Here is a 15,448-nt window from a genome sequence, read left to right on the forward strand (position 1 = left end):
TGCTGTGAATGTGCAGGCCCTGCCAGGCTCTCTCACAGTCATTGCCTCATTTAATCACTAGCGATTCCTTGAGTTGCCAATAAGGAAAGTACTCCTAAGCGTGACCAAGAGATGTGTTCAAAGTTACACAGCTGGTAAAAAATCAGAGCCAGGAATCAAAACAGGAACTTGTGCTTCAAGTTCGAGTTCCACGAATAAAAGGCTTCCTAAGAGATCATCTGGGTCCTCTACCTCTTACAGATGCCTGCCACAAGCTATAAAAAGAAAACAAGTTTGACCAACTGGGCTACAATTTGCAGTTTTGCTTTTAAACATTAGATTACACATGATTGCTCTACTTTTCACTATTTGGCAAAGTATGATTTCTTTATGTTATAAGTACCAAACAACTTGTATTGGATTTACAAGAACAAATTCTTCAAGGTCTTCTGTCTTTAAAAGTGCATGGACGTTGGCTGTGTGTCTTCTTTAGCCTTCTCAGACTTCACAGGCAGTTTGTGGGACTTAGTACTTCTCTCAGTTAGTTCACGCTACTGTGAGACTGATTTGCATAGCTGGTTCCACATTATTCTTTTGCAGTCTATTTCTGTGAGGTCTAGCAAACATTCCTGTAGACAGGAGCATAGTGGACGGAGGGGGCACTGTTGCTCGCAGAGAATCTTTTTACTGTTAAAGTATTTTTCCCTGAAAGCATTCTCTAGAGACGCCCAAATTAAAAGCAGACCACTAGATACATTCAACATGCTTGCCTGCTTTCCAGGGAGCTGAGTCACCAATTATCTGCGTCACACACTGTGTCCTAATCTGAATTACACTTCAACATTGACTTCTGGAGAGCTCTTTCCGAAACAACTGTGTCAAAAGGGAGAATGGATGGAAAACACACTTTAATTCTGGAGCAAACCACAGAAGAAAGAAGACAGGAAAATAAAAGATGCAGGCGCTGTAAATCAAAGTACATAAAACTTTTAATGAATTAACTTTACAAAAGACAAATGGCATCAAAACATCAGACGAATTTGGTACAAAACTGGTCCTAGGCTGTGAAGACTAACTCTGGTGACGGATGGCAACGTGCTGCTGGCATGAGACACATGGAGCAGAGGGACAAGAGCCGTGGGTCCCAACGGGGGCCCTTGGACACCACTGGCAATGAGACAATGGGTGAGCACAGATTCCACGTGAGGGACAGAATCAACTTATTCACGAATACTGTGTGTTTGAATATCAGACGAGCAGATGCGGTTGGCGAGCTACCGTATTTTCCAGAAAAGAACATGCACCAGAAGATAATATACACCCCCTAGTTTTATTGCCTTAAGAATGTGTGTGTGTTTCACCTCTCTCCTCTGTTAGTTCTCTCAATGCTTTTCTTCTATCACGCACGCTCCTTTTCCCTTTTGCTTAGGAGCAAGCACAGTGCAAGTGGCAGAACGATCTGGGCACACGTCAGACACCAAACGGTATGCCACTGGGTCACGGGAACGAGTCTGCAGAGGCTCCATAGGACAGACAGAGCACGCACATCAAAAACAAGGGACAGAAGTTGCAGTCAGAAAGTGTGTGATACCTTCCTGAAAATACAGTCTTCTTGCCAAAATGAAGGTGACTCTTCAGGATGCCACATTGCTCTGGGAAAGGGACCTTGACATTTCTGTGTTTACAAAGTACGTCTTCAGGTCCCCCTTTCCTTTCACGTTGATTATTCCTCGACAGGTGCACGTGTATCCGAGGGTCTGCAGGACGAGGCTTGTCTCCTCCGTGACCTAGAAGGCACAGGAACACGGGAAAACGGGCTTAGTTAGTACCTACATTGATACAACCCATCTGACTCAAGGATGAAGAGCCAAAGAAAGGCACCATGCTCTTCAACCCAGGAATTCCACTCCTGAGAAGTCAGTAGAACAGTGAGAGTAATCCATAAGAAAGAAAGGTTGTAAAGGACAATGTTGTTTAATTCAGCACAGGGATAGTGAAAAACTGGAAACAACCTAAAATTCAAGTAACTCCAGTAAACTATGGTGCTACGATGATGCTATCGTGGATAAGACAATATCGAACCATTTCACCCAGAAAAGGAATTGAGCCTGGATCCAGGCTATGCTTTCAACCACATGATGTTATATATTCACATTGAAGAGACCTGGAAAAAACAGTAAACCAAAACAGGTTGGAGTGGTGGGATTCTGGATGATGTTTATAAATTGCCATGAATGTCCTTTCATGAAATAATAAACATGAACACTCAATTTCAGTGTCGATGGGAGGAACACCCTGAGAAGGAGCATTCTCAACTCCCGCAAGGGGTCGCGTCCATCAGGTTTGATGCCTGTGAGTGAAGGGGTAAAACTGGGAGAACTGTGGGAATTTGCACCGGTGTCCGCACGAGCATGACGCTCCCAGTCGAGTCTCAAAGGTCTCCTCACTTCACTGCATTGAAACGGGGGGCTAAGGAGGGCAGCCCCTCTTGCAGGCTGCCGGCTTGACAGGATCACTTATTTCCTGCCATTGCACCGACAGGCGAGGGCCCCGGCTGCCGAACCATGTCCAGGCCCTGCCGGTTGGATGGCAGTGAACTTGCTGGCTCCGACGGCTTCCTCCTCAGCGGAGATGCACTGTCCCGTACTGAGCCCTGCGCTCTCTCAGCTTCGGCGTGTGCTGCGCCTTCCCTAGGACAGCCTGTCTGGGACTGCGGGCCCACGCCTGCCTGTGCTTGGGCTGCCTGAGTGTGGAGGAGCTGCAAAAGCAGAGAACCAGTGAGGCACACAGGTGTGGTCTGAGGGCAAGGCCTCAGTGTCTGAGGCCGGGGAAGACCCCTCTGTTGGCTACCTGGTCCTCCACCCAGTCTCCCCTAGCTGGTGTCTGAGTTTGGACAGAAAGCCCTGGTAATGCTGCTTTGGAAACATAAGGCACAAAGGAGCAATCTCCTCCCACTTCATCTGAGAAGGCACCTGGCATGGCTGTAACAAGGGCACCTGTGAGACCTTGGCCACCTCCAGCACTGGAGTGACACATCTGTGCCAGGTGGGTATGGCAGAGCTGGACAGCTTGCAACCCACACAGCAGTGTTATGGCACACAGCATTGTTGTTATGGCACAGGGCACCGTTGTTCTGGCACATAGCAGTGTTACGGCACACAGCAGTGTTGTTATGGCACACGGCAGTGTTGTTATGGCACATGGCAGCGTTGTTGTGGCACACAGCTGCATTGTTACGGCACACAGCAGTGTTGTTATGGCACAGGGCACCGTTGTTGTATCACATAGCAGTTGTCGGTTATGGCACACAACAGTGTATGGCACAACGGCAAAGCATTGTTACGGCACATGGGCAGGTGTTTGTCATGGCACATGGCAATGTCCGTGGCACACAGCAGTGTTTGTTATGGCAAACAGTAGTGTTTAAATGGGACACGCAGCATTGTTAGGCACACGCCAGTGGTTGTCATGGCACACAGCAGCATGTTGTGGCACACAGCAGCAATTGTTACTGGCACACAGCATTGTTGTTTAGTGGCACAGGCACCGTTGTTCTGGCACATAGCATGTTTACGGACACAGCAGTGTTGTTATGCACACGAAGTGGTGTTAGGCACATGGCAGCGTGTTGTGGCACACAGCTGCATTGTTACGGCAACACAAGCAGGTTGTTATGGCACAGGGCCCGTTTGTTGATTCACATAGCCCAGTGTCGTTATGGCCACAACAAGTGTTATGGCACGCAGCCAGGGCGTTGTCCATGGCACCGGCAAGCCATGTTATAACGGCTAACATGGCAGTTGTTGTCATGGCACCATGGTAGCATTGTTCGTGCACACTGGCAGTGTTTGTTATGGCAACCAGTAGTTGTTTTTATGGGACAAGCAGCAATTGGTCGTGTCACACGCAGTGTTGGTGATGGCCACAGAAAATGTTAATGGAATAGGTCAGCGTTGTTGCTGCATGTAGCATTGGGTCCCCATGGCACACATGAAGTGGTTGTGGATGGCACACAGGGGTGTTATGGCACAATTTTGGTAGTGGTGTGGCCCGGGGAAGGTGCAAAGGTGGGGCCGTGTCAACAGCAAAGCTCCAGCCTCCTTGGGCTTGGAGACTGAGAGGGGCCTTGAGGGCAGATGCCGCTGTGGGGGCAGAGGCAGAAGTACAAGGAAACCATGAGGGGCTGTGTTCATGAGAGCCCAGGACAGCATCCAGGGACTCCCAGAACCAGGGCGAATCCTCCATGCACAGGTGTCAAGGACTGGCTATGGAAGAATCATCCACCTTTCTGCAATGTCATGGAAGGACAGTCCCTAGCACAAGGCCCACGTGTGGGTCCTTGGGACCCTGATGAGCAGAGCGGAAAGGAAAGGGAGGCACAGGTGCCAGATGCCCATGTCCTGCTGCTCTGGTCCGGCCCAAACCCTGGGAGGAGGACAGGAACCCAGGGCGTGCTTTGTGTGTTGGATAAGAACCGAAAGAAGATGAAGAAAACCAAGAAACTCAGGTTTGCAAATTCTGCAAATTGGACGAGTGACCTTCCATCTAGAGAACAATCCAATCTTTTGGTGCTTTGGGGTTAACTGTTGAGGTATTTCCTGGCACTAATGTCACTGGCATTTTAAAACTATCTACTGGTGTTCATCATGCCAGACCACCCGCCGATCAGCGCCGCATGATTAACGGGAAACCGGGAGGAAGAAGCTGTCCATCTCGAGGCACGCTGATTTCTATGCCTCCAGGCCTAGAAGAGGCCCGCAGGGTTGCTAAGTGGGCTTGCTCTGCTGTTCTCGGGGTTTCCAGGCTAGCAAGCATGCTGGGAGTTAAATACCCTTTAATAAAAAGAACCTGTTCCTCAGGCCTACGAGAAGCTTATTAATGGTCTGGGCATCGTTTTTTATTTTCCTGGCATCTCACCACTATTTTTTGCACATAAATGGAAAAGAGAGCTTACTGGAGTGAGGAAGCAAGCCACACCTTTGGGTTTAAAAACCCACCCAAATGCAGCCCTTCCAGCTCCCGTGCTAGGGAAGCAAACGCAGGTCTACAAACATGGCTCCCTACTGACAGGCAGAAACCTGTCTTCCTTCCCTCCAGGGATCAGAGGCAATGGAGCCGGTGCAGGTGGCTGACCAGCCCTGAGTCACATGGAGCTTTATGAAGCCCAATAGCCTCTTCGAGACACACATGAGCTCAAACTCATTTCAAACATCAACCTCTAGCAGATTTACGATCTCCAGGAGGCAGCCCTCTCCATGACCTGCCTCACTTAAATTGCTTTTGATACTTATCCCAAGTGCTTGAAAGCTTCTTGGGGAGCTGGAAAGCATATTAAAAACTGCCACAAATCTTTGGACTATTCCGGGTGTTGTGTTGGGGACATGGGCTGGCCTGCAGGTGGGAAAGTGAGTCCTTGGTAGGGGCAGGCCTCTCTTCCCTGCCAAGAGAAGAACTGGGGTTGTCCAGGATTGCGGGAGCATCCCTGGGCATAGGAAGTGGCTAGCAATGTTTATGCAGAAAGTCCTGGAAGCCTTGGTACCATCAGGAAATGATTAGACTAAGCTGCCAAAACACCCCACGATTCTTGTTCTAGCTGGGCAACTGAGCAGTCTCCACAGTGGGTGGGAGGAGCACAGGACGTGGGTACGGAATATTCCGTCACCGTCAACCTGGGCTGAACCATTGCTCTTTTGTAGCTTGGGGGATAGTTTCAGCGTCATCAACTGAGCAGTTGCATGAGATTAGACTAGTTTCAGCATAGCTTTAATAACAGATTTTGTTTTCTATTATCTTTTCATGATTTTAAAATACTTTTAAAAATATGATATTATTAGTGCTATTGTAACATAGTTACTTTAACCACAATTATAATTAATTTAATGAGCAATGGAAATAGTCATACAAAATAATTTTAGTTTTCTCCAACCACTGCTTTTCATTTGTCAGGCCTTCCTTTCTCCCCCTTGGGTGGATTTCAGCACTGCCATTGATACCAACCTTCTATTTCATCTCCGACCTCTCCTCAGCCTACCACTTCCCCTCATCCCAATTCAGCTTGAGAGAAGAAGGTGGGGGGTTGTGTCTGGTTTTGGATGCATGATCCCTCTCGCTTGCAAAGTCCTGTTCAAGGTATTGGCACCAGGAGAAGTAATAAAGGTGGAAGAGGGCACCACTCCCGTACCGAACGCTCAGGGCTGTTGTGTCATCACGCTGGTTGCTGCTGGATCATTTATTTTCACAAATGCAACAGCCTTTATATTGTTAGAATTTTGTTGTTGTTAACAGTCAATGCAGAAACTGACATTTCCCCAAAAATTGTTCTCCAAAAGATTTAAGTAAATTTCAAGGTTTACTTTTTTCCTTTGTTTTAATATATTAGTATCCTTATTATACTTATGTATGGATCCCAAGAGAATAGACATGGTTGATGAAGGCAGTGCAGACTGCACACTGCATTACCTGTATTTTGTCCAGGACTCCGGTGCTGTCCATCCTACTGGCCACATTGACGGTGTTGCCCCAGATATCATATTGTGGCTTCTGAGCTCCAATCACACCAGCTATCACAGGTCCATGGTTAATACCTGTGCCACATCAGAGATGAGTTAGCAAGATTCATCTTACAGCCACTGTCTTTTTTTTTTTTTTTTTTTTTTTTTTTTGAGATGGGGTCTTACTCTGTCACCCGTCTGAAGTGCAGTGGAGCTATCCTGGCTGACTGCAACCTTCACCTCCCAGGTTCAAGCGATCCTCCCACCTCAGCCTCCCGAGTAGCTGGGGCTATAGGCACACACCACCACACCTGGCTATTTTTTTGTATTTTTGGTAGAGTCAGAGTTTTGCCACGTTGCCCAGGCTGGTCTCAAACTCCTGAGCTCAGGAGATTCACCTGTCTTGCCCTCCCAAAGTGTTGGTATTACAGGAATGAGCCATCACGCCCGGCCATGGCTACTGTCTAAACAGGATGGTTTTATAGGACCATTCTTGAATCATCGTTATTAAACAAACATGAGCCCAACTCATGAAATTCTAAAGCAAAGAAAAATAATTCCTCTTATTTTACCTACTCAAAAATGTTAAAATATCTGTCCTCTTTTATCTTCTAGACCTTGATTCATGTTTACATGACCATTTATCATTTTGCATAAGATAAAATGTGTATGCTTTAAAAAACTAAAGGATTACAGGTACAGTGGCTCACACCTGTAATCCCAGCACTTTGGGAGGCTAAGGCAGGTGGACTGAGATCAGGAGTTTGAGATCAGTCTGGGCAACATAGTGAAATTCCATTTCTACCAAATATATATATAAATTAGCCAGGTATGGTGGCGCATGGCACATGGCTGTAGACCCAGCTACTCAGGAGGCTGAGGCAGGAGGATCCCTTGAGCCTGGGAGGTGGAGGTTGCAGTGAGCTCAGATAGCATCACTTCACTCCAGCCTAAGCAAAAGTGGGAGACCCTGTCTCAACAACAACAACAACAACAACAACAACAACAACAACAAAAAGACATCAAAACTAAACATAATACAGTGGTTTTTCTGTGTTGCTATACAGTTTTAGGCAAGAGATGATTACTATACTATTTCCCAAGAGTTTTAGAGTGAATGTTGATTTTGAAGCAAACGTTTTTATTTTAAATGGCTGCACTACATGGATGTATGCCACTGGCTATTCTGCCACTGTTGGACTTTAGGGTTCACCCTGATTCTGTGCTGAAAGAACAAGCACAACTACCCCCGCAGCCACACCAGCAGGGCACTTTCCACTCCCCCGTGCTGTTCTCAGTGCTTTCCAGATACATGCGCTCCTCTCATTCTCAGGGCATTCAGGCCAGGAGGCTGAGGGAGTGGCCTCACACAGGGAGCAGGTGGCAGACACAGGCCCCAAAGGCAGGTGGGTGGCTCCATGGAGTCTTCTCCAGAGGCCCCGACTCCCCTAACTCCACAGCAGGCTCTGGGCACATGGCTGTCCCCCACCTTTAGGCTCGTTGCCTTGGATAGCATCCCCACTGGCGAGCCTGCTGAATTCAGGAAGAACACGTTTTCGTGTTTGTGGTGATGACTGTCATTTCTAAACCACTTTCCAAAGGACTATCCCAAATCTGCACTGCTGCTGGCGAGGAATCCCATCTATGTCAGCATTAAGAAAGAATCCTGACGTTGTGTGAGAATGAGATTTTGATGGGATACAAATCTGGGGAAATTGTTCTCATGGGAAGATGACTGGCACTTAGGGGAAAAGTTGAGGGTAGAACAGAGAAGACTGAGGGGGTCCCTGAGCACCTCCCACTTGGAGGAAATGCCAGGACCATCAGCGGGAGAGCAACCGAGCTCTCCCACAGGAAGTGGGAGGGACACACAGCCAGGCTCCAGGCGAGCCTTGGAAAGTCTGTCAGTTTTTGCTGCTTGGGTTCTTGGCCCCCTTGAAGCTGGGCTTGACTGCTCAGCGTTCATCAGAGTGAGGAATGTCAGTGCCGGGTGACGTAAGCCTGCTCACGCACTGTGTTCTCCAAGGAAACTTAACCACCAGGTCGCTGGAGCCACGCTTGAAGCCAGCTCTCTGCAGCCCAGCTGGCCCAGTTCTTGTCCAAGGTTTCCTGGACCCTGGGGTATCTAGGCATTAGATACCAAATACACACACACACACACACACACACACACACACACACACATAAACACACATATATATATATACATGTATAAATTAGCCAGGTGTGGTGGCACAAGGTGCACGGCTGTAGTCCCAGCTACTCAGGAGGCTGAGACAGGAGGATCTCTTGAGCCTGGGAGGTGGAAGTTGAGGAAGTGTTTCTTCCCCAGGTGAGCAGGTGCCCTGGGCTATTGCTAACTACAGAGGTGACAGACGCTGTGCGGATCTCCCCCTTTTAATAACTGCAATTATAAAACCACAGCGATTCCATGTCTACATCTGAGCTTTGACCCTGTGTGGAAGGTGGATATGGCTTCTGCTGTCAGGAGCTGAAGCTTTTCAAAAGATTAATCAACTTCTCTAATCAAGAAGAAGCCGGGGTTCTTTCCCAGCTCCAGTTTACCAGGCAGGATGGCTCCTTGTCCCATGAACTCCAAATGCGCAGACGGCGGATGTTCTGGGAGTCAGGGGAAGGAGGACCATAGATATAGAAATAGGGATACTGACACTAATTGATTCTTCCCCCTCTATTTTCTCCTGGGTCCAGGACTCCCACCTTCCTGCATTAGTTGGACTGTAGATTGATGAGGGTATTTCTGGAGACTTAATTTCTGACTGCTGAACTGCTTAGTCTGCTACAGCTGATTGCAGATCTTAGGCAAAGCTTTCCCTTATTTATTTATTTATTTATTTATTTAAAAAAAAATTTTTTTTTTTGAGACGGAGTCTTGCTCTGTCACCCAGGCTGGAGTGCGGTGGCACGATCTCGGCTCACTTCAAGTTCCACCTCCTAGGTTCACGCCATTCTCCTGCCTCAGCCTCTGGAGTAGCTGGGACTACAGGCGCCCGCCACCATGCCACTAATTTTTTTTTTTTTTTTTTCTGTAGAGACAGGGTTTCACTGTGTTAGCCAGGATGGTCTCGATCTCCTGACTTTGTGATTCGCCCGCCTTGGCATTCCAAAGTGCTGGGATTACAGGAGTGAGCCACCGCACTCGGCCAAAGCTTCCCCTTTGCAATGGAAAGTTAGGTCAGGAAACAGCCCCAATACTGTTCCAAACAGTACCTTTGCAGGTACAAAAGAGGTAAGAAATAAATTCTCCTTTGATGTTGTGGTGTACTCAGGGAAACACACTTCTGGTTTAGGCATCTCAAATAATTTATTCCAGCTCTGGCACAGGTCAGAGCACCCAGGGGTCAGCCGCTGGACCCTGGCCTGCAGTTCCAGCACTGCATCTGACAGTTCAGCTTTTCTTCTGGCCACTGCTCATCCCTGCTTGGTCAGCAGCTCTGCGGGTGGGGAAGAGCCTGGACTGATTATTGCTGGCAACAGGGCCATCTCTAGTTAGTGCGGGGGTGTGCTTGATTTGTGGTTCCAACCGATTCTACAGCTTGATATGCTGAAAAGGATGCTAGGAGGGAATTCACCTCATTATTTGTCCCATCGCTTTTGTTGGCAATATTCTTCTGCGTTGCTATCCCTGAACTACCTCTGGATGTCTTGGTGCGTGGAGGTAGAGCAGGGAAGCCCCTTCCTGGGAGAGACTGAGGGTGTGGGGAAAGAGAGACTCAAAGGCCAATGAAACATTGAGTTCAGGCTTCCTTAGAAATCTAACAAGGCTGATATATGGGGTTGAGGGTATAGAGCTTATCAGTTATTGGACAATCAGGGTAAAGTAGGCATTGAATGTTAATCAACACCACTTGACGGAGGTCCATTCAAGAGTTCACGTGAATCTGAACAATATCACTGAAGTCTAGACCAGGAAAATGGCACTTTGGATGTAGTACATGTAACTGGCAAATAGTCGTTCTGGTCCCATGCTGCAGTGCAGGGCAATATTATTTTGGTCTCTGTAAGTTTGATAATAGAAGAGGTCATTCTCCCACTGTGATAGTTAATACTAAATGTCAAATTGACTGGATTGACAGATGCAAACTATTGATCTTGACTGTGTTTGTGAGGGTGCAGACAAAGGAGATTAACATTTGAGTCAGTGAATTGGGAAAGGCAGACCCACCCTCAATCTGAGTGGGCACCATCTAATCAGCTGCCAGCGTGGCCAGAATAAAAGCAGGCAGTCCTGGCTGACACGGTGAAACCCCGTCTCTACTAAGAATACAAAACATTAGCCGGGTGTGGTGGCGGGCACCTGTAGTCCCCGCTACACGGGAGGCTGAGGCAGGAGAATGGTGTGAACCCGGGAAGGCAAGTTTGCAGTGAACTGAGATCGGCGCCACCACACTCCAGCCTGGGTGACAGAGCAAGACTCCATCTCAGGAAAAAAAAAAAAAAAAAAGAAGCAGGCAGAAGAACGTGGAGAGACTAGACTGGCCTAGCCTTCCAGCCTGCATCTTTCTCCTGGGCTGGATGCTTCCTGTCCTCCAGCACCAGACTCCAAGTTCTTCAGCTTTGGGACTCGGACGGGCTTCCTTGCTCCTCAGCTTGCAGATGGCCTAATGTGGGACCTCGCCTTGTGATTGTGTGAGTTAATACTCCTTAATAAACTTTCCTTTATATATACATCTAACCTATTATATATACATCTATCCTATTGTTTCTGTCCCTCTAGATAACCCTAACTAATACGTTCATGTAATACATTTTGTTTTTTTTTCTTAAAGAGGCATAGTAGCAAAATTTGAGGAGCCCATTTTCCAAGCTGTCAAAACAGTGTAGAGTCTCTGGGGTCAAAGGGACATGCCCATGTTTGGTGTGGTCATCTCATCTTTGTGTAAGGTGGCGCCCCCGATAGGGGTTTACGATGCACAGAAGTGAGAAAGTAGAAAGAAAAGTATGGCATTTTGGGAGGCCGAGGTGGGCAGATCACTTGAGGTCAGGAGTGAGAGACCAGCCTGGCCAACATGGTGAAACCCCATCTCTACTTAAAATACAAACATAAGCTGGGTGCGGTGGCACAGGACTGTAATCCCAGATAGTTGGGAGATTAAGGCAGGAGAATTGCTTGAACCCAGGAAGTGGAAGTTGCAGCAAGCTGAGATCGTGCCACGGCACAGCAGCCTGGGTGGCAGAGCAAGACTGTCTCAAAAAAAAAAAAAAAAAAAAAAAGGAAAATATGAGTAAACACTGACAACTAATAGTACAAGTAGAGAGAAACACATCTCATTTGTGAAAGAGATGTAACATATTTTGGATTTAAATGAAATTCAGGACATACCCATAGCAAAAGAAGAAGATGGCTTTAAATATTTAGATTTCTTTTTAAAGTTGAAATTTGTATGTAAGAGTGTTAAAAACCATTCAGATGGAATTTGTTGCCTGAACTGCTCTTATATAAACTGACTCTCAGAAGCAGCAAAATGTGTTGCCAAGAAAACCATAAAACGGTCAAGGAAGCTCTTAGAAATCTGAATGGTTGCAAGTAACTGTACACACATCGCAACCCAGCTGTGTGTTGACTTGATGACTTAAAACACACATTGAAAAAAATAACAATTTGTAAAAGGCAAGTAACGAAACATGCTAAAAAAAATCAACTTAAAGTCTGTTAAAAACTTAGAAATCTGGAAGCCTCTGTTTTCAACCAAGCAAAGGTTACTTTTTTTTTTTTTTTTTTGTGACAGGGTCTCTCTCCGTCACCCAGGCTGGATTGCAGTGGCACCATTACGGCTTGCTACAGCCTCAACCTCCTGGGTTCAATAAATCCTCCTGCGTCAGCCTTCCAAGTAGCTGGGACCACAGGCGTGCACCACCAAGCTCAACTAATTTATGTTTTGTAGGGATGGGGTCTCATCATGTTGCCCAGACTGGTTTCAAACTCCTGGACTCAAGTGATCTTCCCACCTCAGCCTCCAAAAGTGCTGGGATTATAGGCATGAGCCACTGCACCAGGCCTAAAGGTTATTTTTTAAAACAATATTATAAAGAAAGCTGGATTTTTTTTTTTTCCTCTAGGATTTGAACACAATCTGAAAAGCTGTCACTGTTTCAGAACCTACCACACATTTGGTGGTCTTACAACTTGTGGCCCTAGGAAGGTGGGACTGTATTGCAACAATTCTAAGACCTACTTTTTTTTTTTTTTTTTTTTTTAAAAAAACATGTTTACAACTCTGAAATATGGATGAATCTTATCGTTAGTGGCAGGTCCCAGTTTCATTGGCAACGGCTGATAAAATAATGTAGCTGCTCTCTGTGGATGTCTCACAGTGAATGAGCAATGCACGACAGCTCAAGGCTGTGTGTGCCGTGCTTGTGGACGGGACCTTGGCTGAGTGCCGGCAGCCTAGGTCCAATCAAAGGGGTGCTTTTTCTAGTTTGTCCAAAAGTGTCCTTCCTTCTGTCATCCAGTCTTGCAACGGGATGCATTTGTAATTGTTCTACTCCAACACTGAAAGGATCATCAATGTCGCCTATGACTTACTCCTTATTCCACATCTTTGCCACAACTGAAACCGAGACCTCTTTGCAGAACGTACCTACTCGCAATTTGAAGTCGTTGAAGGAGTGCTTGTTGATGGCATCCAGCTTCGCTACCAGGGCAAAGGCAAACTCCACCATGGTGCCAATGTGCATGTACTGCCGCTCGGGCTCCTGAGAACAAACACACACAGGCGGACGGAAGTTAGAGCATCACAGCTGGAAACTTCCCCTTCATCTCAAACCTGGGCTTTAGGCCGAAAGGAATGCTGGCAAATTCTAATGCTGCAAGGCACTGCAGACATTCTGTAAGAATCAAATCCCATCTGAAGGAAGCACTGTGTGGCCAAGGTGAGACACGAGCTGCTAGAAGACACTGACTTCCGTGTCTCAGGCCCCCTCAGGCCAAAAGCATCATGTGGGCTAAGGCTGACCAGGGGGAAACTATATTGTATTAGTCCAAAAATCACCAAGGGAAGCTGGCTTTGAGGAGGGGCTGGTGCCTTCTTCCCTCTTTTCCCCTCCACAGCTGGCCTTTGCCTTTCTCTGCTGGGCTCTGGCTCTGGTGGCCTGACTGCTAGGGGGTGCCCGCTCCTTGTCCTTGGGCTGCCAGTGGGGATCGCCCAGTGGGAGATGCTGTGGAAAAAGAGAGTGGGGAGGAGGCTTGGGGCCTCGTTCCTCCTCTTCCCTGCTCACCGCATACTTTCCACAGGGGTCAGTCTTCTTCACGGAGGACAAGGGCTACTGCCCCGGGTGGCAGCTACTGTCTCTGCACTGCAGCTCTCTCTAGTTCTGGGAACATCCCCCTCCTTTTGCCCTCTTAGGCCTTGAAATGGAGGATTTTAAGCTGAATTGTGTCCCTCCAAGTTCATATGTTAAAGTCCTAACCCCAGTCTCTCAGGATATGACCGTATTTGGAGACAAGGTCTTTAAAGAGGTGATAAAGATAAAATGAGCTTATATGGGTGGGCCCTAATCCAATATGACCAGTGTTCTTTTAAGAGGAGGCAGTCAGGACCCAGTCACCCACAAAGTGAAGGCCGTGTGAAGACACAAGGAGAAGAAGGAAAGAGGCCCGACGGGGAGAAGAGAGGCCTCAGGAGAGACCAACCTTGTTGACAACTTGATCTTTGCTTTCCAGTCTCCAGAACAGGGAGGCAATTAACTTCTGTGGTTTAAGTATCCTGTCTGCAGTACTTTGTTATGGCAGCCCTAGTAAACTAATATGGAGGGTAACAATTCCCTCATTTACTTGTCCTCCAGGGCTGTGTCATCCCATGAGGACGAGGGAATCACAGAGCTGAAGGAGAGAAGTCCTGAAGATTTCCCAGTGGGAAGAAGTGACCATTTCTTTGCAGATTTCCTATGAATTTCTGTTTATCATTCCTGTTACCTGTTTATATTTAACATTAACTTGTAGCACTTACTATATTTATATTTTGAATTTCACCTTTTAAAAGTTTCTATTTTTTGTACATTATTAGTATATGCATAGAATTCATTTAATTCATTTAAATGTCGTGAAGGTTCCTGCTCCCCCAATACTTAATGATTCTGTGCACCAAATGGTGTGGAGAAGGGTTTCTGTTCCAGCCTGCCTGGTGAGCTGCTGGGCCTTTGAGGTTTCACTGACATGCGGTCCCAGGCCTGCCGGGCATGGCTGCTTGGCCAAATGGACATCCGTGTTAGCTCGGAAGCCAGGGCCGTGTGTCTTTTCAAGTCGGCATCCCTCATTGGTTGGTGAGCTCCACCAGGGTAGAGACCTTGCTCTATTAATCTGTGTCTCCACAGCAGAATAAAGTCCCTGACAAAGAAGAAGAACTCAATAAATGTTTATTGAATGACTATACTTAGGTTGGCAGTAGGATCACCAAGAGGAAATGGCTGGGCAGAATGCAGACAGGAGCTCATTAAGCTTTGGCGGAAGGTCAAAGCTGACCACTGTGCATTTGAAGAGCACGCACCTAGGAAGGATCATGAACGTGCCTACTACAGCAGGTGGGGGCTCCATGGGAAGAAAGGAGAATAGGATAGTAGAGGGTTGAGCTGGGAATATGCCCTCGGCTAGGCCATGGGTTCAGGGGAGGGAAGCCAGTAAGGCACACTGGAAAACAGTTGAGAGAAGACCAGGAGAAACGGAACATGGGGCTGTCCTGGACCTTAGGCAGTGACTTCTGAGATAAGCGTTGGATCCCAAAGGGAGCTAAATCAGAGATGAAGAAAGGTCTGGGAATAAAGAGGAGCCACCTGCTGGCCTTGGGGGAGCATCCTCTATGGAAAGTGAAGAGAAAGCCCAACTCTCAGAGACTCAGAAGGGATGGGTGAGAAGATAGATGGAGACTGTAGACATAAGCACCTATTCAAGGTGACAGCAAGGTAGAGAAAAGCTACTCCCAAGGTGGTAGCTGAAGGGGAGAGGAAAATGAAGAAGGGGT

At 47.3% G+C, this 15,448-nt stretch overlaps 1 protein-coding gene across 2 annotated transcripts in view; it reads right to left on the reverse strand.

Moving 5' to 3' along the window:
• Positions 1-950: 950 nt before the first annotated feature.
• Positions 951-15,448, reverse strand: part of ADCY2 (adenylate cyclase 2) — a 437,129-nt gene continuing 422,631 nt past the window's right edge. For both annotated transcript variants that reach the window (XM_017884065.1, XM_017884064.1), the window contains 3 exons: positions 13,073-13,187; positions 6,439-6,563; positions 951-1,766 (listed from right to left, as the gene is read on the reverse strand). In XM_017884065.1, the coding sequence (XP_017739554.1) occupies positions 1,614-1,766; positions 6,439-6,563; positions 13,073-13,187 (393 nt within the window). In that variant the 3' untranslated portion in view covers positions 951-1,613. The remainder of the gene's footprint in view (positions 1,767-6,438; positions 6,564-13,072; positions 13,188-15,448) is intronic.

The sequence above is a fragment of the Rhinopithecus bieti genome, unplaced genomic scaffold (assembly GCF_001698545.2).
Source record: "Rhinopithecus bieti isolate Rb0 unplaced genomic scaffold, ASM169854v2 scaffold_13112, whole genome shotgun sequence".
In the NCBI taxonomy this organism is placed as follows: domain Eukaryota; kingdom Metazoa; phylum Chordata; class Mammalia; order Primates; family Cercopithecidae; genus Rhinopithecus; species Rhinopithecus bieti.